The sequence below is a fragment of the Stylophora pistillata genome, chromosome 2 (genome assembly GCF_964205215.1).
Source record: "Stylophora pistillata chromosome 2, jaStyPist1.2, whole genome shotgun sequence".
Taxonomy (NCBI): domain Eukaryota; kingdom Metazoa; phylum Cnidaria; class Anthozoa; order Scleractinia; family Pocilloporidae; genus Stylophora; species Stylophora pistillata.
Genome location: NC_142520.1, coordinates 19,571,651 through 19,596,170, shown reverse-complemented (window position 1 = coordinate 19,596,170; position 24,520 = coordinate 19,571,651). Strand labels below are relative to the sequence as shown.

Sequence of the window (24,520 nt, the reverse complement as noted above, 5' to 3'; positions counted from 1 at the left end):
TTCACGAAAGCAGAAAACGGAGAGGTACGCACGCTGCATCATCACAATAAATCACCCATTCTAGCGCAGGATGGCACTGATCCTGGGTCTGTTGTTCACATGAAGCCCGCGAGTGAAGATCTAAGGAAACTCAAGTTAAGTTCGTTTCGAGAATTCTGAAAATTTTAATCTTTAGTTACAAGAAAAGAGAATTTGCTCTGAGAAAGATCATGTTGAGTTTGTACGAGATGAAGATCCTTTTTTATCGTGCAATAGAAAAATAAGATCGAGGAGAATAAATGTTCTCGAGTCTGAGATTAGCTGCATTTGATTTGGCTTCCAAAAGGTTTGCACTAAGTAAACTTGGCCTGTCTATAGCAATGGATTTCCCTCTTTCGGCGTTTAGCTTACTCTGACCATTCACTCTTAAGTTTTTACTACCTATATACCGTAATCAAAGAAAATAATTTTAGTTTAGCTGCTAGCTTACATGAAATTTCCCACATAAATTTAAAGCGTTTCGGAATGCGAGCACAATAGCAATCAATGTGCAACACTTTTCAAAAATAGCGCAAGAAAGTTCCGTTTCTGGTCTTCGTTTCCGCCAAACGTGTTTGGATAAGCCGGCGATGCCGCATTTTCAATCGAATTTACTTTTCGCACCAACGTATTTCCTAAAAGATAAGGTAAAATGGTTTTATGATATTTCACAAGGCATTCATTGTTTCTTAGGTAAAATACAACTCGGAAAAAAGTCTTCTTCTGGACGTTACGTTCTTAAATCCCACCGACGACCTCAATAAACAGTTGTACCGAGAAATTTCTGACATTTCAAGATTTGGAGAACAAGTCAGAAAATTACTTGAAGTAGAATTCTTCCCCGTGTCAAGTTCTGGCAAACGACCTGCGAGTAGTTTCTCTACCAGTGGCTGCGAGGAAAATCAAGCCAAAAAACGGCGAGATGAGAATGAATCAAACACTATTTCGGCACAACCAAGTGAACAATTTTCTCTTGGTGCTGAGACCTTGTCGATTACGGCGTCTACGTCGACAAACGTAAACGTGAGCGCCAGTGTCTCATCTGTATCCGGTGCATCTACATCTTCAAGCGAAAGTGGAGATGAGCCAGTAATGGCTTCGTCACAGCAATGCTACGCCATATCTTTGCGTGAGTGATTATTGTAAAGCTTTCGTTTGGTGGGAATTCGAAATTGTTCATTACTGAATTTTTATGTATATTGGTTCCTAAAGTAGCTCATTTTTGTGCAGGGCCTCGAAAAGTTCTAGTATCGAGCTTAAAAGCCCCAAGGAAAGATTACACACTTCGGGATCTCGATGAAGTGTTTGTGAAATCCCTCGTGACCGAATTTAAGGATAATGAGGTCCCTTTTGGTCAAAAGCCATTGTTGGCGATAATCAAAGGCGTTTCAAGGCCAAACGAATTCAAAGAGGACAAGCTTGATTCATACGAGTTAGAGGTGATCGGTGGCAACCACCGAAGAGCGGCCATGCAGGCTATGCTAACGGAAGATCCGGAGAATATCAAGTATAAATACACGGAGGTCATTTTGTTTACAGGTTAGTAAGCCAGAGCTTTATCTCCGCACAGGAGATTTTGCTATGAAATACGAAGCAGCACAATATCAACATTTTTCCGTCACGCTCTTTTGTAACACTTCTAAGTCCTGATCACGAAATTATGGATTATCTTATAGAAATGCCAAAAAAAGACGTGCTGAAACTTGCGTTCAAGCACAACCGGATGGACCGCTTCCATCATGAAATGACTTCTCAAGAAAAGGTACTAAGGTCTGCTCTTTCTGGAAATTTGTCTCATTTCATGTATGTTCTAGTCCTCTTGTGCGGTCTAGATACACAAGCAGAGAGAAAGTTATTTTTTGTCTTCGTAATATTTCTTGGGTACAATTTTTTAACGTTGTTGTCCCATTTTAATCAAATTGTTTTCTTGGGCTGTCTCGCTAAATACAAATGTAGTCCGTCAATTTGTAATAAAACCAGTATTAATGATATGGCTAAAGTGTAATGAATAATTTATGTCATATTTTTTAAGGTTAAGCTGTGCCATTCAATTTTAAGAGATGAGTTCAAGGGACAGACGACAACTGAATGGAGAAACTACTGCAGTTCAGTTATTAATTCAAAGGTAAACTAATTAACTCATATTGATAAGGAATAAATGAAAAAAAGCATCCAACACTGCACTCTTTTGTAGGAGTCTCTTGAATTCATATATCTGCTTAGCGGATTCCAGGAGCCAGCCTTCTCCGCCTTAGAACAAGTGTTTCTGGCATATGAGAAATTTGAAATAAAGGACCAGACGAGCAGCGTCTCTCAGGCCAAAAAGTTGCTTTCCGGAGCGGTGCAACAGCCCAACATCGTTGCCTCAAAGTTCAAGTGCCTGAGGGGACTGGACACTGACCAGCTAGCGGAGCTGTTGGGGAATTTGGCGGATGGTAAACTGTCGTTTGCAGAATTAAAGGAAAGGGCAGTAGAGGTAAAAAACACAGCAGCTCTGAAGGCGGAATTCGTAAAGAAAGCTGGCTGTCGATCATGGAAGGAGGCGGAAGAGAGGTATTCATTCAATATAACAGTTTAACAACTTCGAAACTCAATTATTACCACTTTTGATTACACTTTTACTTAAACACAAAGTTTTGTTCATGTGTCCATGTCCATTGTGATAAAAAATTCTTACTTCGAAATGCATCTATCAATTTATGATCCATTTTCTGTACAATGGCCTTGTTTTAGAATAGTGATATAGTTCAAAAACACTAAGCTCAAAGCCACAAGATAAATTGCCAAGTACAGTTTTTTTATCATAATTTTTTTTATAGAGAGGAGTAATTGTGCTCTTACAGCTTTTTACTTTTCTTGGCATTAAAGGTTTCCCCATTTCACTGGACGCGATGTCCTTCAGCCGTTTATCAGCACTGTCAAAAAGGGGAAGGCAAGTGCCGAATTCATGGCACTCGCCGAAAGAGCCCTTCAAGCTGAAGTGGCAGAAGAAGACAACGGTATAGTTCCTACAACTAATAGAAGGCGATAATAGGTGCAAGTTATTTAGGAAATTTTGTCACTTTTGGTTAATTACCGTACCAACAGCTTAGAAATGACACAGAAGAATGTTTCTGCGTCGCAAGCAATCAATGCTATCACTTTAAACTGTACTTATATGGCTTCTTTTCCTCTTTCTTTCAGATCGCTCTATAATTTCGCGCATCAATGGGCAATTTTATTGCGCAATTTCTTCTGAGGATCATAATGTCTCTGCCGTATCACTGAAAGGAATTCCCTTTGGTGGTGCTGATCTAATCATTATACAGAAACAGAAAGTAAGCTCAGCGCTTGTTTTTTTTTTTTTCTTTTTCTTAAATTCTCTTATAAAGATTCTTACATGCAAAGGAGGCTATTGTTGACTGCTTTTAATTTTTCAAATTCGACAACTTTCCAGAACTGGAGTGAGGAAAAATTAAAGTCTACTTTAAGGCAGATATGTGGCCTGAACACAAGGCTAAAGATGACTCACTACATCATTGTTGTAAGAGAAAGAGATGAATCCCTTACACAAACCCTGGAGGAATGTACCCCGGGAGGGAAGGCTTACACATTGTATGTTGCCTGGAGTAGGATGTCCGCTAAAGGTAACATTTTCTTTGTTTTTGTCATTTGGTTTAGAAAATTTCCAATTTCCATTTAGTGTTAAGTCTTAATTTAGTGATAAATTAAACGACTCAGTGTGGCATGATAGTCTCTGAATGCTTAAATCTCTTGCAAACAGCTGGCCCTGGACTGACAGATGTCGTCGAAAAAAATTGTGTCATTATTGTTGGCACACCATCGAAAAGTGCCACAAATTGGTTTGTGGCTGAGAATGAGTTGGACCTCATGCAGCACATCATAAAGCTTTTCGTGCCTCCAAGAGGGATTGTATTAGAGTTTGGACACTCGTATACTCTGAGTAAGACACAATTATACAAACAAAATGTAGTAAAGTTGCACATTTTACAGACATTGAGTCCTTTATTTTCTGTGCCATAATACAGTTACGAAAATGGTTAATGGAAGTGAGACAAAATTGCTGACTTGCAGTAGCCTGCAGTCAAAATATCTTTAAACAATGCCAATAGCTGCAAAAGGTAATAACTTGTTTATCCCTTATTTTTATGTTTCAGTGAGTTCCTGCCTGAAACCGTCGGTTCAAAGGAACGTGAACTTATTATCCGTATATAATGACGAGAAGCCAGTTTCTGGTTTTAGGAAAGAAGCTGTCACACTGAGCCGTTCAGCATGCGAGGGATCAGGGTCCAAAGATAACGACGAGTAGAGAAATTGCTTTGCAAGACAATCGAACTGAATGTAGATTTATAATCCCTTCGCCGGAAAAATTGTTTGAGTGAAAGTTTCGAACAGATCAGTCAAGAGTCATTTCAATGAGGTTAACCGTTAGCCGTTAAAAAGCAAACAAATTTCGCCGCAAGGCAAAAAGATTGAAAAATTTTGACCGTTTGTCTTAAAAAAAGTCTAGCGGGAGATTTGTTTTCATTTGAACGCAACGGAAAGAAATTTGCCGTTAGCTGTAAAAACCATTACCCTATTGAGACACTTTTATCAAAGAACACACTTGAATAACAATTGAGTAAAATTTTTGTACTTACTTCGTGACTGGGTATGACATGGAAATTTCCATGGACCTGCTTTTGACACGAATCAGACGCTATTTTGAAAATCTGACTGAGTATTACATGGAAATTGCCATAAACCTGTTTTGAAAAGGTATTTCGGACGCTAAATTTTTAGCAAATGAGTCAGTATTACTTATAAAATTCCATGCACCCATTTTGGGCTAAGAAAGTTTGAAATTATTATAGTTTTTTGCGTGTGAAAGAGTATTACACGGATATTTCCATGTACCCGCTTTGGTCAGGAATGTTTGATACTGTTTGTATACGTGGATAATAAGTATTACATGGAAATTTCCATGGATCATTTTGGTGAGGCACTATCCGGCACAATGAAATCGTAAAAGTATTTCATGGAAATTTCCTTTTACCTGTTTAAATTGGCTTAGAATGATTGATACTGTTTGTATACATGAATAAGTATTACATGGAAAATTCTATGTACCCTTTTTGCCCAAGAACGTTTGAAATTGTTATTTTTTTTTTAACGTTAAATGAGTATTACATGGATATTTTTATGTACCTGTTTTGATTAAGAATGTTTGATACTGTTTTGTATCCGCGAGTACGTATTATCTGTACATGGAAAATTCCATGGACCCGTTTTGGCCAAAAGTGTTTGAAATTAATTTTTTTACGCGTAGATGGGTATTACATGGAAATTTCCATGTACCCGTTCAATTTTTTTTTTTTTTTACGTTTAAATGAGTATTACATGAATATTTTTATGTACCTGTTTTGATCAAGAATGTTCGATACTGTTTTGTGTACGCGAGTATTACATGTACATGGAAAATTCCATAGACCTGTTTTGGCCAAAAGTGTTTGAAAATATTTTTTTTTATGCATAAATGGTTATTACATGGAAATTTGCTTGTACCCCTTTCAATTTTGTTTAACAATGATTGATACTGTTAAGTATACGTGAATGATTATTACATGGAAATTTCCATGGTCTTTTTGTGTGGCACAATTGTATTGAAATCATAAATAGTACTGACAAGTTTTCTTCTCTGAAAAAGAAATCGACATTTAAATGGTTTACTTAACCATTCGAGGGACATATGTGCCGCTGTTTGGGCGAGCTATCATAATATTAGGGTATCGTTCACCACTGATAACTGGGAAAGTAGACGCAAACATGCTCATTTTTTTACTGTTTAGTAACAAGTTGAAAGAAACCAATTAAACTTTTTTGAAATTGACTGAAACATATATAAATTTGGATGGCCGATTGAGTCACTGAAATTGTTGATTGAGCCGTGAGTCTTAGTTCATGGACAGCCGCTCGGTGATGTTGGCGATTCTTTGCTATAACCTTAGTAAGTAGACCATGGTAAAGTTTAATTTTTTTCCAAATTTCTTACTTCAGAAAATCTGTACTTAAAAAATTACGTGTTTAGGCCTCAATTGAATCGTTCATTTGATCAACATGCTATTAAAGGACAGATTCATTCAAACGTTTCCATGATTCTTTACTAGGTTAAAAAGGTCACTGCAACACATTTAGCAGAAATATGAGTCTTGATTGTCGGAAATTAAAACAAGTCAACTTGACTTCAAAAGCATATGTATGTAAGTATTTGATTTTTATAATAGCATAACGCAATTGAATGGTTTCCTTGATGTAACCTCGCCGGTGCATTATAGTGAATTGCGAAAGCGACTGGCCAGCAGGTGATAGACAAAATCATCTTCTCTCGACTTGTAAAAAGGACCTCGAGAGGAAAGCTAGATGATTTTCTCACAAATTTCGAGTAAAGACTTTTTTTCTGAAATTTATATAGATCTTAGCATAAGAAAACAAAACAAGAATAGAAAAACTGGTACAATGAATATATGAAGTCCATATATTTTGAACTGCGGTTGTAGATACGTATGATGCACGATCCTCGCAGTAGAGAGGGCTATCTATGCAATAGCGAAAATCAGACCTGAACAAAATCAGGCCTGTACGGGATTCGAACCACTGACCTCTGCGATACTAGTGCAGCGCTCTACCAATTGAGCTAACAAGCCAACTGGGAGCACGCCGTTAAGTTGATTCGTAATAAACCCGTGATGGTTACTTGAGTGCCCTGGCAAAAGAGATGCAACTTTTTAAAGAGTAAGATCAAAGATACAACGTCAAAAATAACATACAGGATGATTTATAACATACAAGATGGAAGACATCACATTATTCAGCATTTCTAGTATTTTCGTTTCCATGATTAAAATGAAAGATTCAAATGAGGCTTTGAACTACTCTTTCTCTTTCTTATCCTAAGCTCTTGCAAATCTGCGGCATAGTTACCGGGAAATATAAAGAGAACATTCCGCCATGAGCGCTATAAAAACAGTAGAGGTGATAAGTGTATATGTGCACGATCCTTCGCAGTAAAGCACTATTTAAGCAATAGTGAAAATCAGACCTGAAAAAAATTCAGGCCTGTACGGGATTCGAACCACTGAGCTCTGCGATACTAGTGCAGCGCTCTACCAATTGAGCTAACAAGCCAACTGGGAGCAGGCTATCAAATTAATTCGACATAAACCCGTAGATGATAAATCAAACAACAAATTTAGACCTGATTTTCTTTCAGGTCTGATTTTCACTATTGCTTAAATAGTGCTTTACTGCGAAGGATCGTGCACATATACGTTTCATAACCGTAGTTCATTTATATGTATTTCATATATATTTGTTGTTTAAAGGTGATAAGAATAGTTAGAATGTATAATAAGGACAATGAGTTCGCCAAATGTTGGAGGTTAACACACAATAGCATAGAAAATCGCTAATAAGTAGTATCGAGAACAAACAATCGATCTAAGTAGTGTTGATAAAGAAAAATGAATATCTCTGAGTTCATAACTTTCTTTCCGGGAGTCATGCTCGAGCTTACACTGTCTTTGCTTCGAATAAAGAGAAACACAGTAGCTATAGGCTGAAATCGAATCGTTCATTTAATCAACATGCGATTAAAGGACAGATTCATACAAACATTTCTATAATTCTTTCCTGGGTTAAAAAGTTCATTGCAACACATTTAGCAGAAATATGAGTCTTAATTGTCGGAGGATAGGTCAACTTGACTTCATTTGAAGCATTCATATGTAAGTATTTCATTTTCATAATACTATGACGCAATTGAGTGCTTTCCTTAATGCAACCTTGCCGGCGCACTAGAGTGAATATGCGAAAGCGACTGGCAAGCAGGTGATAAACAAAATAATCTGCTAATCTCTCGACTTGAAAATCGACCTTGAAAGGGAAGCTGAATGAGTTTGCTCACAAGTTTCGAGTATAGGTTTTTTTTTCTGAAATTGATATAGTTTCTAGCATAAGAAAAAGAAAACAAGAATATAAAAACAGTTTAGCAAAGTTTAAAAAGCCACCACTGATAGTTAAGAAAGACAAAACTCTGAAAGTTCGCGCGAGGCGATAGCCGAGAGCGACTCTAGCTTCTTGAGTGCTTAGCAAACTTCCCAAGTGCATCCATAACTCAATAGTGTACGCTGTGGTGTTTCCCATTTGTTTTGTAACATAACATTGATACATCGTAACAAAAGAGTTCCCTTTTATTTAACAAATCTTACGTGACCAGAAAATACAAGCGCGCTTTGAAAAACTGTCTTTGCATTTGCTCACGTCAGCAACGTACGCCCATGGGCAAATGGGGGACGCTGAGTTGACCAATAAGAGCGCGCGCTTTACTTTGGTTATGTTATAAATCAAGATGAAAGATAAATATCGCTAAATATTTTCGCATGCGGTGCAAATGGGCATAATTCAAAATGGAATATGCGAATTTTCCGTGAGTGAAGAGATCTCAAGTTCCATGAAATCTACCAATAGAAAGCAAGACTAAAATGGCCAAGAAATATTTCGGGACGACAGATTTATTCAAAACAGTTTTTGATTTGCTGTTATAAGCGAAAAACGTACGAATTTCTTACGTGTGCAAATCCCATGCGGTAAAATTCATCATGCTTAGATCGTTGTTTACTAGCCTTCACGGCCAGAAATTGCGCAGCGTTATGTTAAAAATTCTGAAAAAACTTCGATTTGACGCAAATCTTCTATTAAACAATACTTTTTGAACACATAGTTACTCGAACATAATATTTACCGGGCCATCGAATCGTCAAATTGAAGTCCGAAAGTGCGGTTTTCACTTTACGTCCTTATTTCGCATCGCCTTAGAGGATCGTAGTGTTGTTGACTCGAGAGCTTATTCTGTCACTTTTAAGACCTTGATTTCCATCATTTTCCAAGCAGAGTATTCTATAGTAAATGAATGGCGAAATTTTTGGCTTATAATAATTAATCTGAAGGTATTATGTACTGTATTACACAATAGCCATATTGAATTCCAAATCTCGTGATTTATTTGCATCCCATGATGCTAATAGTACTTTTGGGATAGCATACATGACTGAGGGCACCTACGTACGCTCGTTCAGTCACGTGACAACCAAACGAAAAGAGGTTGACTATATTCTATGGGTATGGGGCTCTGCTCCACGCGCGCTTCGCGCGCGTGGGAGCCCCGCTAATATGAAAGCTCTTGAAAACAATATGATGCTCTGCTTACATAAAAACGAATGAATAAAGAATGAATAAATAATTACCAAAAAGACGTTTAAGTATCAACCTCATCTAAGATTTGAAAATATTATGATTAGACAAAGAATTTCGAAATAAATCATAGTCAAGTGGGAAAGGATTCCTTGTCATAGTTTCCGAGCTGCTGTTTGGTCCTAATTCCCTATTTTTTTTTTCTTTTTCGCGATCAAGAAGACTAGATTATTTCTTCCAAAGTTATTTATGTATAAGAATCATTTTCACTTCGCAGTTGGAACCAACGTTTCTGGATAGAGATTTTTCATGCTTGTATATGCATTCTTCTGAGGTTATTAATTCCACATAAGCCCGTAAGATTATAATTCAAACACAACGAATATATGAAATTCATATTTCTGAACTGCGGTTATAGAAACGTAATTGTGCACGATCCTCGCAGTAAAGAGCAGTATTTTAGCAATAGTGAAAATCAGACCTGAAAAACTTCAAGCCTGTACGGCCTGAGTTAATTTGATGACTTTCTCCCAGTTGGCTCATCAGCTCAATTGTTAGAGCGCTACACTAGTATCGCAGAGGTCAGTTGGTTCGAATCCCGTACAGGCCTGAAGTTTTTCAGGTCTGATTTTCACTTTTGCTTATTATTGCTCTGTACTGCGAGGATCGTTTCTATAACCGCAGTTCAGAAATATGAATTTCATATATTCACATCAAAGTTATTAAAACCGAAAAATCATAGTATCGAATAAAGCTCTGTAAGGGTTCTACTGATCTTCCTGGACGTTTAATTTGGCATCTCATAGCGCATTAGGCAAATTTGGCCATTACAATCTAATCTACTGAGTGGTTTTAGAAATCTGAAAGCAAATTCTTAATGCCGCTAGGTGTAGTATGATTGTTATATGTCTTCATCTGATACGCTATTAGTTTTGTTGAGAGAAAAATAGATTTTTATTTCTCAAAGTAAGCTCCTAAGAAGTCCTATACTCAACTTGTATTTTCAGACTCATCATAAGCAAAGAAGCATGTATTGGATATTCCGCCATTTAAGATTCGTCCTTTTCGCTTCTGCCGTGGAGTTTGTCACAGCTAATGATCAATGCAGTACAGAAGTAAACATACAAGGAATGGCTCTCAAGCGCTCTGTCTTCAAAAGATGGTCGGTGGCAGCTCCTCACCTCTGCGATGTCAAATGTGGACAGGAGAGAACGTGCCAAAGCTATAACTACAATCGAAAATACCAAATATGTGAGCTAAATAACCGCACCAAGGAGGCGAGACCAGAGAATTTTCTTTCAGCCCCTGAATGGTTTTACATTAGAAGACTTAACGGCAGAGGTATGAAATCAAAAGTTTATCTATGCAATTTATATTTCTTTCGTTCTTCTCTATCCTCGGCCGACCCAGTTCCTGTCACCTGATAAAACTAAGAATATGAAGACAATGGAAAACCCATCTTTATTACAGCTATCTTAGGTTCTATTCCTGAGTTACCAGCGCTGTCTTGTCACGAAATAAAGGCGAGTGAAGGTAGACACACTATAAGCAGCAAGTATTGGCTGGCGAAAGGGAAGGCAGTACTAATTTACTGTGATATGGTTGACGAAGGTAGGTCCCATAAGTTTTTAGTCTGAGTTATCTTATTTTGTAAAGTGTTATCAGTATCAAGAAAACTATACATATAACTAATGCTATTATTAATGTCATTATTAAAATGTTTGGTTTGAATCATGATCAGTTCCAGCATGGCTGCCTCTCGTAAGTTGTTCTAACTTAGTTACCGCTTCTCCTTCTGAACTCCAGATATGGATGAATGTAAATATAATATCAGTGACTGCGACGTGAATGCAAACTGTACCAACACGTACGGTTCTTACAAATGCACCTGTAAATCGGGACACACTGGCGATGGACACTCATGTTCAGGTGACTTTAAATATGATTTAGTGGATGTTTTCCGAAAAACTGCTCTAACATTTGTGTGTGTGAGTGTGTGTGTGTGTGTTAATCTTCTGATATCCCTATACAAAGTTACCCATGCATGTTTTGTACAGTTACCATGACTACATCTGGCTTTTTTCAAAGCTGTTATGTTTATAGATTAAAAAACTGCTTTAACGTTTGAGTGTGTGTGTGTGTATGTGTATGTGTGTGTTTGTATGTGTATGTGTGTGTGTGTATGTGTATGTGTGTGTGTGATAATCTTCTCGTATCCCTATACAGAATTACCCATGCATGTTTTGTACAGTTACCATGATTACATCTGGCTTGTTTCAAAGCTGTCATGTTTATAGATTAAAAAGTATGTATATCTGTGCTGAAATATACGAAAAACAGATTGTATACTTGTACTTGTTAGCCTAGATGTACTAGAAATGGACGAAGCGGTACATGTTCTAGTTGACTTTCTTTTTAACCCCTCATATAAGAAAGAGAAGAAGTATCATCTTGAGAGACTTGTTTTGGGTGTAGGCCCGAGGACAATGTTTACAATGGCACGAGTGTATAAAATAAACATTTAATGTCAAAAATATTTTTGACACAAATCTATTAATTTATACACTTGTGTATAAAAATTTGACCCAGATTTGACCCTATTTAAGAATGGCTGCCTGTTAGGATCGAGAATCGTCCGTCAGCGACCATTTTGGTGAGTTGCTCATATTTTGCCCAACGATACCCTTTGGTAAACTCAAGAAGCTAGAGTTGCCCTCGGCTATCGCCTCGGGCAACTCTTACGAATCTCTCGTGCCCTTCAAACTTCCCGCGTGCTCCATAACTCGATAGTGCACGCTAAAGCATGAACCAATTGTTAATTATCTTGTACCTGAATGAGGAGAGGCAATATTGTGATATGGGAAATGCAAAAAAAAATTGTTCATTTTTGAATTTGATGATAATGATGATGATGATGATGATGATGATTGTTTGATTCCATACTCTCGCAGCTAAGGCTGAATTACAGAATGGGTCAATATCACATAGGTACTACATTAAATATACATCTTATTGATAAAGAATAGTAACAAAATTATTAAATTTTCTGTGGCCCCCCTAAAAACCGATCTGATCGAGCATATCCAGTTCGCAAAGAATAACCATGATGGACCTCTGTGGTGTTAGGAAGGATGAAAATTATTGGTTCAGTCCTCCTCGCCCCAGCCATGAACCCCAATCGAAAGTATCGAGCGCGCTCACGAAATTTACTCTTGCTACAAATTAAAAGATGTACCTAGTCATTTCACAGAATAAATATGGAAAATTCACTTAGAATCAGAGGAGAACCTTCTATTCGACTTGATTTGCATATGAAAAACTCACTAAATTGGAGGAAAGAATACTTAAAATGTAGGTGCAAATCGGGCTAAAACAAACTGTCAGTGAGAACGACACTTGACAAAAGAGTTTTCCTCAAAGAAGGCATGATCTCTAAAATTGTGTTCTAAAATCTCTCAGGAAATTTGGTCAAAATGCCACAGAGGTATCAATTTGAAAAAAAGAAAAAAAACAAAATTCAGATTTTCTTATGCTCCTGTATTTTCGCAGAATTCAACTGATAATTTCTTTTCTCATTTGATGCTGCTTCTGATCACTGAAACAGCTACAAGAAGAGGCCCTAAGGATAGAGAGTGAAAGATGGAAATTACTTCCTGAGGAGAAAACTAGTTGCAAAACTTTCAACTTCTGCGAAAGAAATATCAGGAAACTTGCTTGAATCTCTGGACTCCACACCTGTGAATATAAGAAAAATTATTCGAGTTCACCCTGAACAACGAGACTGCAATCAAATATGCTAGCATTTTTGTTGTGAGCGAGAAGCCTCCCTCCAACAGAAACTCGGTCGTGATTCGGTCGAAAGAGCTTGGCTACCAGCAGTCGCCATATGATGCAAGGCTATTCTCCCTGAAATTCAAACCAAACTATCACTCAATATTTTCATTCTAAAGGCTTAAATATCCGTGTAAGGTAGCAATAAAGTCGAATGAATCACGGTGATTTTTTGGTAACGTTGCCGCCGTCGCTATCACTTCAAACGAGACTGACCATGCTAAGACTTCACGAGTCTGAAACTCGGCCTCTAGTGACTGATTTCAGTCCGAGACTAGTTCAGTTGTATGTAAAAAATTCAAAGAGATATTTTCCTGTTCTTTTCTTGTGACATCATAACAAACAAACGCCTTAAAAGACCTTTAACCTTACCTTTGTATCCCCTCCGCCAACTCGCCCTTTGTTGGTTGTCAAGGAAAGACTAAATGGCTTGCCCTCCAGTATGGCGTTGCCAAGGGAAAATCGGTCACGTGACAGTTTGTTACAAAAGGCCTATTGTCGCTCGCTGGCTTCTACCCGCGGGGATTTTACAGATAATTCTCTATAATAAGTTATAGAGTCGAGTTCAGTTCAAAGCTAGGTGTTCTTTTTGCTTTCACACTGTTTAAAATTTTTCTTAGTGAATATGAACGTTCACATCTTGTTGGAGTATGTACTACATGAATCCACCTACATTGATGTGCTGAAGTCTCGAATTGAGCGAGTCGTATGCAGATATCACTGTCTGTGAGGAAAACTGATATATTTATTTATGGATGGTTAGTCAGCAATCGATTTCAACCCGAGTTTCTCTTCTCAAGGTCGTAGATAGGACATATATATGTATATAGAAATAGTAGGAAATTTCGGTTTACTCAGAAACCAACGATTTCTTCCTTCGATGTCGAGTTTTCTAAGCCACCGTGGATTGAAACTACAAAAATGTAGCATGGATTTATTGTAACTTAACTCTCCATCCACTAGGCCTTAAGGGCTTTCGTTACAGGCTACGGCAAATGCAAGATTAAGAAATGACATTTTTTAGTAGTTATATTTTTTACATATTTTTTGAGATAGTTCAAGGGAATGGCAGTATATTAGTTTCCTCTTTTAAAGTGGAATCAAATTGTTTGTTTGAATCAAAATTTTATGTCATTGGATTTATCATATTTTTTCATTTAATTTATCTGATCATGCAATAACGGGATGTGACTTGAACTGTTTCTTGTATTTCCTACTTTCTTAACAGATGAGTATAACTACAAAATTTATGTAGACTCCACCTCTTTAATTGTGTGGCTTGTACCATTTGTTAGTTCAATTATGAAAAATTATAGAGGGATTAACGATCACTGACCAAATGTTGTGAAATATTTTATTGACTGGTATTAGTAAGATTGCTAAATGGCTGTATTCATCACTTGATGAGGGTTTCAAGAATTTCTTTGACATCCACTGGCTGATAACAGAATTTCTGTGACGACTTGTGATTGCGAATGATCGCAGAATCTCTGCGACATCCAATGGTTGAATGGTTGCAGAATTTCTTTGACAACTTGTGACTGAGTGATCGCAGAATTTCTGCAACATCCAGTGGTTGAGTGGTTGCAGAATTTCTGCGAAAACATGGTACTGAGTGACCGCAGAATCTCTGCGACATCTAGTGGCTGAGTGGTCGCAGAATTTCTGCGACATCTAGTGACTGAGTGGTTGCAGAATTTCTGCAACATCTAGTGGCTGAGTGGTCGCAGAATTTTTGTTACATGTAGTTACTGAGTGGTTGCAGAATTTCTCTGCCATCAGGTGACTGTTTGCAGAAAGTCTACAATATCCACTTACTGATTGTTCGCAGATTACCTCTGCATCTTTCCATGGTTTACTCTTAACAGATAGTTTTTACGAACATGCTCAATCTTGCTGGGAAAAATAAGATTTTCTCCGCAAAATTTGATTAAGTTTGGTATTTTTCCTAAACATGCAGAGGAAAACTATTCATTTATCAAAAACTAGGCTATTTTGAAAAACACAAAATAGTTTGTAAAGCGTTTTTGGCTTATTTAAGAAATATAGAACACATTTTTCCGTGCTCTATAACTTGGTAAAGCCACGCGGGATGCTGGGAGAATAAAGGAAAACCCAAGAAACAACCACAGTGACTGTTTCGCGTGAGTGAAAGAACAAGTGAATCGTTCACAGAAAAGGAAAAATTAGTAGACAAAAGGAATATTCCAGACTTTTCGAGGACAAAGCTTATTCAAGTACGTGTATCCTGTTCATTACTATTCTGTTTTTAGCTTTGCTAAGAACGTCAGACGCTTTTAAAACACCATGGTTCGTGTGTGTGTGTGTGCGTTTTTTTTTTTTCTTCTTTTTGTCACTTATGTGAGACATCTTGCTTCTGACAACCTGAAAGCGCGCCAACTACTCATCGCACTTGCGCATAGATTTGACCACGGTGTATTCTACCATCTCTTTCTTTCTTTCTATTTACCCGACGGTTTTAACATCGTTAATCGAAGCTTAATGGAGGACACCCGTCGTAAATTAAAGTAATTCTGTGGTCTAGCCAGATTTGTCCTGTGACTGACGCTTGTAATTCCAAAAAAACAACATCTTTCCTTAATATATAAAATGAAGGTGAAAGCTTGTGAATCTAGAATCCTTCTACTTAAGGATTTTTCAGCGATTTACGGGAGCTTACATGAATAAACGCTCAATACTGTCAACTGAAAAGTGACCCTGTTTCTTGTGGTTGCTGCCAGTAGAATTGTCTCATCACGATCGAAAGAAACATATCACTTCTTGACCTTCGGATGAAATACAAGTAAAGGTCTGTAAAAGATGATCCCTGCAGATGAGCCACAATTGAAGAAATTGCAGAAAAGAATACGAGCTGGTATCTGGAAAGTAAGGACTCGAATCTCGTCAAAGCCTGGATTCTCTTGCTTTTTTTCTGCAATTTCGTTAATTTTAGCTCACCTAGGAAATTCATTTCTTAAATTGATGATTTTTCATATTATAAAACAGGGATTAACTTATCCCGTCGACAAAGAAAATTTATAAAAGGCACTCATGCCTTGTATTGCTTTTTGTAGCGGTGGTTTTTTTAAATTAATTTTCGGGAATTAGCTATTGTACCATTTTTTTAAAAACTCACTTATAGGAATCAGACGATAAAATTATAGCGTAAGTTATGACAGAAATACTTCGCTAAGTTGTTGTTCGTAGATCTTATCGCATGTGCATGGGACTACCGTAGCGCTGGACACAGTCGAAATACATGTTTTGTGACTTGTGTATTAAATGTGATATCACTCGTGGAAATTCGATGAAAAAGACCGTTTGATGAAAATATGATTACAAACGTTTTTAAAGGGGTTCATCATTCCATTGTCAAAGAACAGCTTGCGTTGCTCGTACCTATATCTACGCGCCTAAGAGAGACAATGATTGAAAAGGCACTCTGCATCTAGTATTTCTCCCTCGACTCAATCCCAGACCAAGTCTTGAGCGATGAAGTGGGCATATTGTCCATGTATCAATATCGTTGGGTCGTTGGAAAACAGCTGCTGTACTCAATATTAAGTCATACTCGATGAACACACCAGTGAATGAAAAATAAGCTAAATGCCCTGCTATTTCCTTGTCATTCGACAGGAAAGGTAATATTCACCTACCCTTTTTTCTGTCTTTTGGATTGTAGCCAAAAACATCCACAACAATAAACAGCAATTTTTCAATAAACATTTTTCCATTCTTCAAACTTTTTAAACTCATTTGTTTATTTGTTACGCACTAAGTTTTATCAGATGAAATTAACTGTGGCGTTACGTTTTATTGCTAATTGCCTATAAGTAGTAACAAGTCCAAGAAAATGAACTTTTATCCGAATTTTTATCTGAACACAAAACCCCTCATTCGTACTTTTTGGATTTTATGTAAAAAAATTACCTACAACTTTTAATTTCGATAAGAAATTTCAAACCACTTGCAAATGAAGAATATAAATCTAACAATTGCGTGACAAATAGGTCACGCAGTGACAACCATGTCTATTCATTTCTGCAAAATGACTGCTTTCGGAGAAAACAAAAACAACTCCTATCGTATTGCAAGAACTTTGAAGACGTTATTTATATCATTAAAGATTCTATTATTACCACTGAAGCTCACAAACTGCAAATGATAAACAAAGTCGGTCTTTCATTTATTTCGCCGACTTCGCCGAACAGCGAAATTTCTATGAATTTAAAGCCCTCGTCTGCATAGCAGCACAAAAACTTCAGAAAGACAACTCTACAAACGGTAAGTTTATCGTTGCCACTCCTCACATTTCAAATATTAAACGTTTCTTACAATTAGCACATATAAAAATAGTATTTTGAAGCTACCCTACTTTTCACTAAGCAGTTACGTAAATAGATAGAAAAATCCTTATTTTATTTCAGATTTAATAGTGATTCTACTTTTATGTAAGAACATAGGGGAGACACGGTTGAAAAAGTCTGTGGAGTAAATAATTTTTTCATTGCTTTTAGAAGTACAAACGAGATGTCCAAAGGTCGACCTTCGATTGACGCTAATTACGATGTGAATTGAGTTTTATCGATTTTCTCGAAAACAAATAATTTTTCAACAAACTACATGTCTGGGTTTTTTTTTACCTATAGGCCTACCTAGTACTAGAATATGAGCCAATTCGATTTTTTGACTGTTGCCGGTGATTTGTGAGTTTGTCTGATTTTTAGGGATATCTTCTGTGACGTGCAGAGTCTCTCAGTTTTCGTTCGTATTTTAAGAATGCAAACGCCTTTTTTAACTTAGTTGTACGTCTTTCTTTGTTTAAATTAATTACTCAGATGTGTTAACTCGTGTCCACGAAATAATTTATAACCTAATAATAAAACGAAATCATTAGAAAACTGAGTGAAATAGAAGTAGAAACCCGTGTATAGGTCTGATGTGTGTGAATTAAATAGTTGATCTTAGCTGCTTACTTTATTATGGTAGTAATCTCTGCGCGTGCTTTGTGAGAATGAAAAACGTGTTATTTCTTATCATCACTCTTCTCTACAGGGTGTGTGTGATTCCTTTCATCGTTACCGAGTCCTTCAATTTCTTCTTTCTTATGGCTGATGGCAAATTTAAGAAAGTAAATACATTTCTTGTTTTCTCAAAGTAATACTCGAAACACTCATACTACTACGAAAAGTTGCGATATTTACAGATAAATTGTAAACCGTTTCACGAGTAAAAAATAATTGTTATATATATCCTCAAGGAACAAACAGGAACAAGATATTTATTATTGATAATGTTTTTTCCTTTTGACTATTGTAACGGCAAGTATGGTAACAAGGCGTAGACGACAAATGCTGGCAACAGCTTCCTTTTGAGAACTTTTGAGTTTCTAAAAACAGAAATTAAAACTGAAGAAATATAATTGAAAAAATCTTACCAAATTATTGAGACGAGGCAGTAGTATAGCGGCGAGAAATCACAGTTTGAGCACATTTTCATTAACGATGGCTTCACCCCATGTGAATAAAAAGCACGCTTCTTATCGTGATATTACGTACTTACAAAAACCAGAACGGATAGGGACAACTGTTGAGGAATGGCCTCAACACACACTGAAATGATATTAAATCAGTTGTTATCCATAATAGGATGCCTTTTTATTTTAATTTTTCATGAACGAGAGGAAATAATTCATTAGTTTTCTCGCTGTTTAAATTTATACAAAATAGCCGAATCGTCTTCAGGTTTTTAAAAAAAAAAGCTTATGAACGATTGCAAATGTATGAATTCTGACACAAAGCTTTTTTAAAAAGGTTTTTTTTTTCTAATTTTTGTTTAAATGACGAACTTTGGCATCTCGATACGTGCCTGCTAACTCAACCAAGATCTTTTGTTCTCACACGAAATAAGCAACAGTGTCCACTTTACCAAAAAGCTCTGGGCAGCGATGACCCTCGCCTTTTTTGGTTTCCTGCACATAGGTGAACTCACTTGCAATTGAACTTTTGATCCAAAACACCATCTCACAGACAGAGACATAACTTTTATGCCAAGAAATTCACCCCAGTATATGCTAGTGCGATTAAAAGTGTCCAAAACAAACCCTTTTAGACAAGGACAAACCACTGTCATCGGAAAGACGAATTCCCCTTTGTGCCCCATCTCCGCAATGGTGGCATACCTGAATTTCAGGCTCCTGTTTTCAGACTCAGGACCCCTTTTCACTTACGTATCTGGTAATTTCTTAGCCCGGGAGAAGCTAACAAGGGAAACCAGGCTCCTAATCTGCAAGGGGGCTCTAGACTCCAGCGAATTTGCTGCGTACAGCTTCCGGAAGGGTGCAGCTACGACAACTGCCTCAGCAAACTTACCTCCATGGCTCATTAACTATAAGGTTCTTGGTCGTTGGTCATCTGACTGTTTTGAGAGGTATATCAAAACTCCACCCTCTGTTCTGGCACAGGTCCCCCAAAAGCTCGTTAGCAAATCATAAGCTTGTCAGCCTGTTATACAAAGTGATATACATGCCTTTATTTTGCGAGCTTTGGACCCTCACATGTCACCGGTAGCTCTGACAAATGTACTTTCTCGTCGCACCCATCTCGTAAATATATTAAGACATCATGTAGCTTTCCTCATTCACCCAAGATGAAGGGCATTATATCCTTTTTAAAGGAGATGCGAACTATTATTCCCTGTGGCTCGTCAATGGGAGAATGCTTTGCATTCTGTGGGGATGAAGTGCTCCTCTCATCACACTCTTGCCCCCATAGACTCGAGTTTCGGAGGCCAACTCCCTCCTTTGTACCCCATGGAGCTAGTTTAGTGGAGGCCCACTCCCTCCCGTCAGAGAGGAGGCCCCACTGCCTCCTCTCTACCCAAGAATGTTCACAGTGGCCCTGAGAGAGGGCAAACTCCGTTCTCTTCAGCCACTGTGTACATCCCCTTGGGCTGTAGGTTTTCTTTTGTTGACACTCTAGGGTTCCATGCAGCCATTATATTAACTGAGCACTTGGTCACCCGCTTCCCCGTTTTCAGCCACTCAAAGTTGTTGTTGTCCTCATTCCAAAGGTAAAACAAAGGACGGTTCATTAAACTCTTATAGAGCGCGGAAAGCTTGTAAAGTTTTTTATCCATGTGCAAAAGTTGTTGGATTATCTCATTCTACCGACAAAAAGTGTTATGATTGTTGTTATTGAACTCGCTATGACGAGGTCCTGGAAACTAGCGTCAACAATTGTGATAGATTAGAAATGAGATAATTTGCGAACCCCTTCCGTGCGTTAATCCAACTTTAAGACACGAAAAAGAAGCGATTTTTTAAAGCACGTAACGATAAAAAATTGAGACAAAATATTTCGTAAAAGCATGTTAACGTCGTCAAAAAATATTTAATATGCTTTCACGAAATGTTTTATCGCAATTTTTTATCGTTAAGTAAGACAGTCAGGAATTTAAGAGAGTAATGTAAAATTAAGGGACCTTTAGATGTTTAATTAAATGTTTTATGGCAAACATGCTTTTACCTAAGTATGTCTCAATAAATTGTGGATGACGCAGAAAAAATCTTCTTTCACTATACTTCTGTGAATTTGAATTGAATTTTGTTTAATCCTCTTGTCCTCTTAATCAGATTGAATTTTCGTTGTAGTTCTGTAGCCCTCGAGTTTCGAGTAAACCGTTTGCATTGCGTATACTTAACGTCAACCATGGAATATAGTCGTTATGCCCTTCGCGTATGGTGGAGCCTCACAAAATTTGATAAACAGACTCAATCACAAAATCATCATTATATGGTCGCAGACTTAATCAAGGCTAGAGGAAGTTTTAAGATTAATATACACAACTAAGGATTAGGATTCTTTTTTAATTAGGTAACTAATCGTTAGAATTGAAAATAAGCATAACATAATAACCTGTTATGATGGAATATGACAAACAACCAAGCAGACAAAACAAATAACCGGTTGTCACCTGCTTAATACAAATAGTATTGCGGAAGTTACCTGCACTATCATTGGGGTTTTTTGTATAGGTAGTAACATGACTTTGAATGCAATTTTGTGTAAATAACCACAAAGACAACGAAATCGCAAAAGCAATAAGAAACCTTTGAAAAGTTTACAAGTGCTTACTAACACCAAATTCTACGAGAAATCATATAATTACATGATAATGATTTTTTAAAAATGAATGCACCAGAGAAAGTCAACAGACAAACTCTCATTTTAAAACTTTTCACTCATTTTACATAAAAAAAAATGCGCTCGTTTCCAGCCAACTCATCTCGGAGTCAGCAATTAGGTTTTTAAATACTTTTCCCTTTTTCTAAAGTTTAATAAGATCTATTTGCGAGCATTTTGAAAAGCCAAAGCCGAGGCCTTCTCTTACAATAACTGGTTGAAAAACTAAGGTAAAATGTTCTTTCAATTTTTAAGTTTCACTATGGTACCTTCACCTAACTTCTTTGCACCAAGCGGCACACAGGGCTTCACATTGTGACAACAGCAAACAAGCATTCCTGTCGTGAATATGGCACATCTTTTATCAGCAGGACTGCTAAGATGATTCATCTTTGGCCAGTTTCTGCTTGCCATTGTCACAAGAAAAAGCGACGGAATCTCTCGCTTTGCTGGTAAAGACAACAACAGCAGCAGAAAAAAAAAGGTTATTCTGCGAAATAACCGAGAAGGCTATTTTAGCATGTTGAATTGACGAGCGAGCAGCGGGAGCTTTTGGACAGCAATATTGCAACTAATGAATATTTCGAAGCTTTGAAATATTTTCAGAAAAACAAAGCACCGGGAAACGATGGTTTGACTGTGGAATTATACCTCGGCATTTGGAATCTCATATGGAGCTCCCTTGTCAATGCCTTAAATTTTGCTCATGAACAGGGACAACTATCCAACTCACAGAAACAGGCTATGATTACTTTGATAGAAAAGAAAGACAAAGACAGACTTTTTATAAAGAAATGGAGACCAATCTCTTTAAATAATGTCGATGTTAAAACTGCATCCAAAGTAATTGCAGGAAGGCTAGAACAAATTCTACCTTCTTTTATCCACCCTAACCAGAATGGCTTTATTAAAGGGAGATCAATTATGGACGGAGTTCGAACAGTTGAAGATGTACTTGAATTTGCCCAATTTACAGGTTGTTCTGGTATCCTTCTGGCTGTGGATTTCGAGAAAACATTCGACTCTATAAATCATACCTTCCTCCTCAAAGTCTTGAAGAAATATAATTTTGGAACATACTTTCTACAGTGGATCAAGACGTTTTATACTTATGTGTCCAGCTGTGTTCTAAACAATGATTTTCGCTACTGATCTGTTCCCAGTCAGATGCAGAGTTAGGCAAGGTGACCCTTTGTCACCTTTACTATTCATCCTTGCTCTTGAAATGCTCACTTGTCGAACTCGTGAAGACAATCAAATCAAATTAAAGGTATGTTGGCTAAGGAGGAAGAAATCAAACTAACCCTTTTTGCCCATGAAAACCTCCAAGTTAATAAAGATAACACTGAAATTTTTGCAATTGGTAGCCATCGTATTGATCAAAACAATTATGCTCATAAAGTACGAACTTCGATTAAAATTCTAGGAATTTTTTTAAATGTAACGTCTCATCCAGGATGAAAGCGAACTTTGAAGCAATTTTAAAGTCTATCAAAAATACAATAAATATGAGGAAATGGAAAGGGCTTACACTTCTGGGAAGGATACAGGTTGTTAAATCATTTATTATCCCTAAAGTCTTGAATAAAGCGTCGTTGATTACAGTAACAGATGATTTAATCAAAGTGGTCAATAGTCTGATGTACCATTTTATTTGGAAAGGCAATGATAAAATTAAATGCGCCGCTCTTATTAATAATATTGAGGATGGAGGGCTTAAGATGTTGGATATTCAGTCGATGATCCTCGCACAGAGGGTGATGGTGTTAAAAAAGATTTACAAATAAGGATAATAACAGCTCTTGGAAAATAACATGAAATTACTTTCTTTCTCAGGTAGGGGGAGAATTTATTCTTAAGTGTAATTTTGATACAAGACAGTTACCTATCTACCTTCCGATCTTTTATAAGGCGTGCCTGGACGCTTGGTCCAGGTTGAGGCAACCTTCGATTCTTTCGTACGAAGATGTAGTTCACCAGGTTATATGGAACAATAAAAAGTATTACAGTCCAAAAGATCTTACTGTTTGAAAAACACTTGTCTTCTAAAAGAATTGTTACGATCGGTGATCTCATTTCTGACAAGGGGATCTTCTCAAAGGGTGTTAAGGTGTTACATGCAAATTAATCTCCGCTACAATATTTTAAATTAATGAGCTTCGTGGACGCCAATTCTCGTGACTGGAGACGTTTTATTAGACAAAGCACTCAACATCCCCCCTCTCATAAAGATGACATAATCTATTTGAATTTGGAAAATTCTGAGGTATAACGCGTTTAAAAGCAAAAAGCAAATCCTTCCAATTGCGCAAAAGAAGTTCAGGGAAAAATTTCCACAATTTCCTTTCCACTGGAAGAAAATATACTCCTTGCTTTTTACCGTCACAATTGAAACTAAAATTAGAGAGTTCCAACATAAAGTATTAAATAACATATTATTTGCGAACGAAAGATTGTTTAGGTGGGGATTGGCAGATTCGCCCTCATGTACTTTTTGTAAACAAGAGGTTGAATCCTTCGAACATCTCTTTTTCTACTGCAATGTTACCAAGGTTTTCTGGAAAGCTTTCTGTTCTTGGCTTGGTGAATGTCAAGTTAGTTTTCAAACCTATACAATAATGAATATAATTTTAGGAGCTTTCAATGTGGAAGAGGACTTTACTATTCTAAATCACCTAATACTGACAGCTAAATTTTATATATACAAGTGTAAATAGAGTTCTAAAAACCCTTCTATACGAGTTTATAAGACCAACATCGGGGAGATATACCAGGTAGAAATGAAGATTGCAACAAAGCGGAATAAATAGCTAAACATTTTCAGAAATGGAATAAGCTTTTGCCACATATTGTTTTGTGGGATGGGTGTCGTCCAAACAGTGTAGAGTAGCATACGAAGTCAATTTTATTGTAAAGCACTCAATTTCGCTATATAAATCTCTCAGCGGTGGAAATAAGCCTGATTCTTGGACTTGTCCAAAATGTAGTTTAACAGAATTACCATTCTATGGACAGAGAAATATATTAGATGAATCCCAGTCGGATGCTGGTGATCTAAAAACATGCGATAGGAGCATACATCTATCTGCGCTTACTGCTAACCCTTCCCACTTGTCGCCTATGCATTTTAACACAGTGCATGACATCAACATTCGATGAGCTGCAGTTACTAATGAACGACTATCCTTTTGATGTCGTCATATTGTCTGAAACCTGGCTGAATGTCAATCCGCTCTTACTGCAACACGTCTCTATACCGG

The 24,520-nt window shown here is 37.1% G+C and overlaps 2 protein-coding genes across 4 annotated transcripts in view; both read left to right on the top strand.

The window, feature by feature from the left end:
- The window catches only part of LOC111347678 (uncharacterized), a 724,620-nt gene that overhangs the window by 667,821 nt on the left and 32,279 nt on the right, over positions 1–24,520 (top strand). The window contains exon 15 of the mRNA XM_088749324.1: positions 11,053–11,175. Within this exon, the coding sequence (XP_088605450.1) occupies positions 11,053–11,175 (123 nt within the window). The remainder of the gene's footprint in view (positions 1–11,052; positions 11,176–24,520) is intronic.
- Positions 1,122–5,883, top strand: LOC148737627 (uncharacterized). Of its 3 annotated transcripts, XM_088747376.1 has the most exons (10): positions 1,122–1,147; positions 1,249–1,557; positions 1,695–1,780; positions 2,051–2,143; positions 2,213–2,571; positions 2,887–3,017; positions 3,202–3,335; positions 3,455–3,644; positions 3,782–3,961; positions 4,176–5,883. In XM_088747376.1, exons 2-10 carry the CDS (start codon positions 1,488–1,490, stop codon positions 4,325–4,327), a joined length of 1,395 nt encoding a protein of 464 aa, XP_088603502.1. In that variant the 5' UTR covers positions 1,122–1,147; positions 1,249–1,487; the 3' UTR covers positions 4,328–5,883. The 3 variants fall into 3 exon arrangements, with proteins under 3 accessions (XP_088603502.1, XP_088603503.1, XP_088603504.1); XM_088747377.1 differs by lacking the exon at positions 2,051–2,143 and having other exon boundaries at positions 1,122–1,557; XM_088747378.1 differs by lacking the exon at positions 3,782–3,961 and having other exon boundaries at positions 1,122–1,557.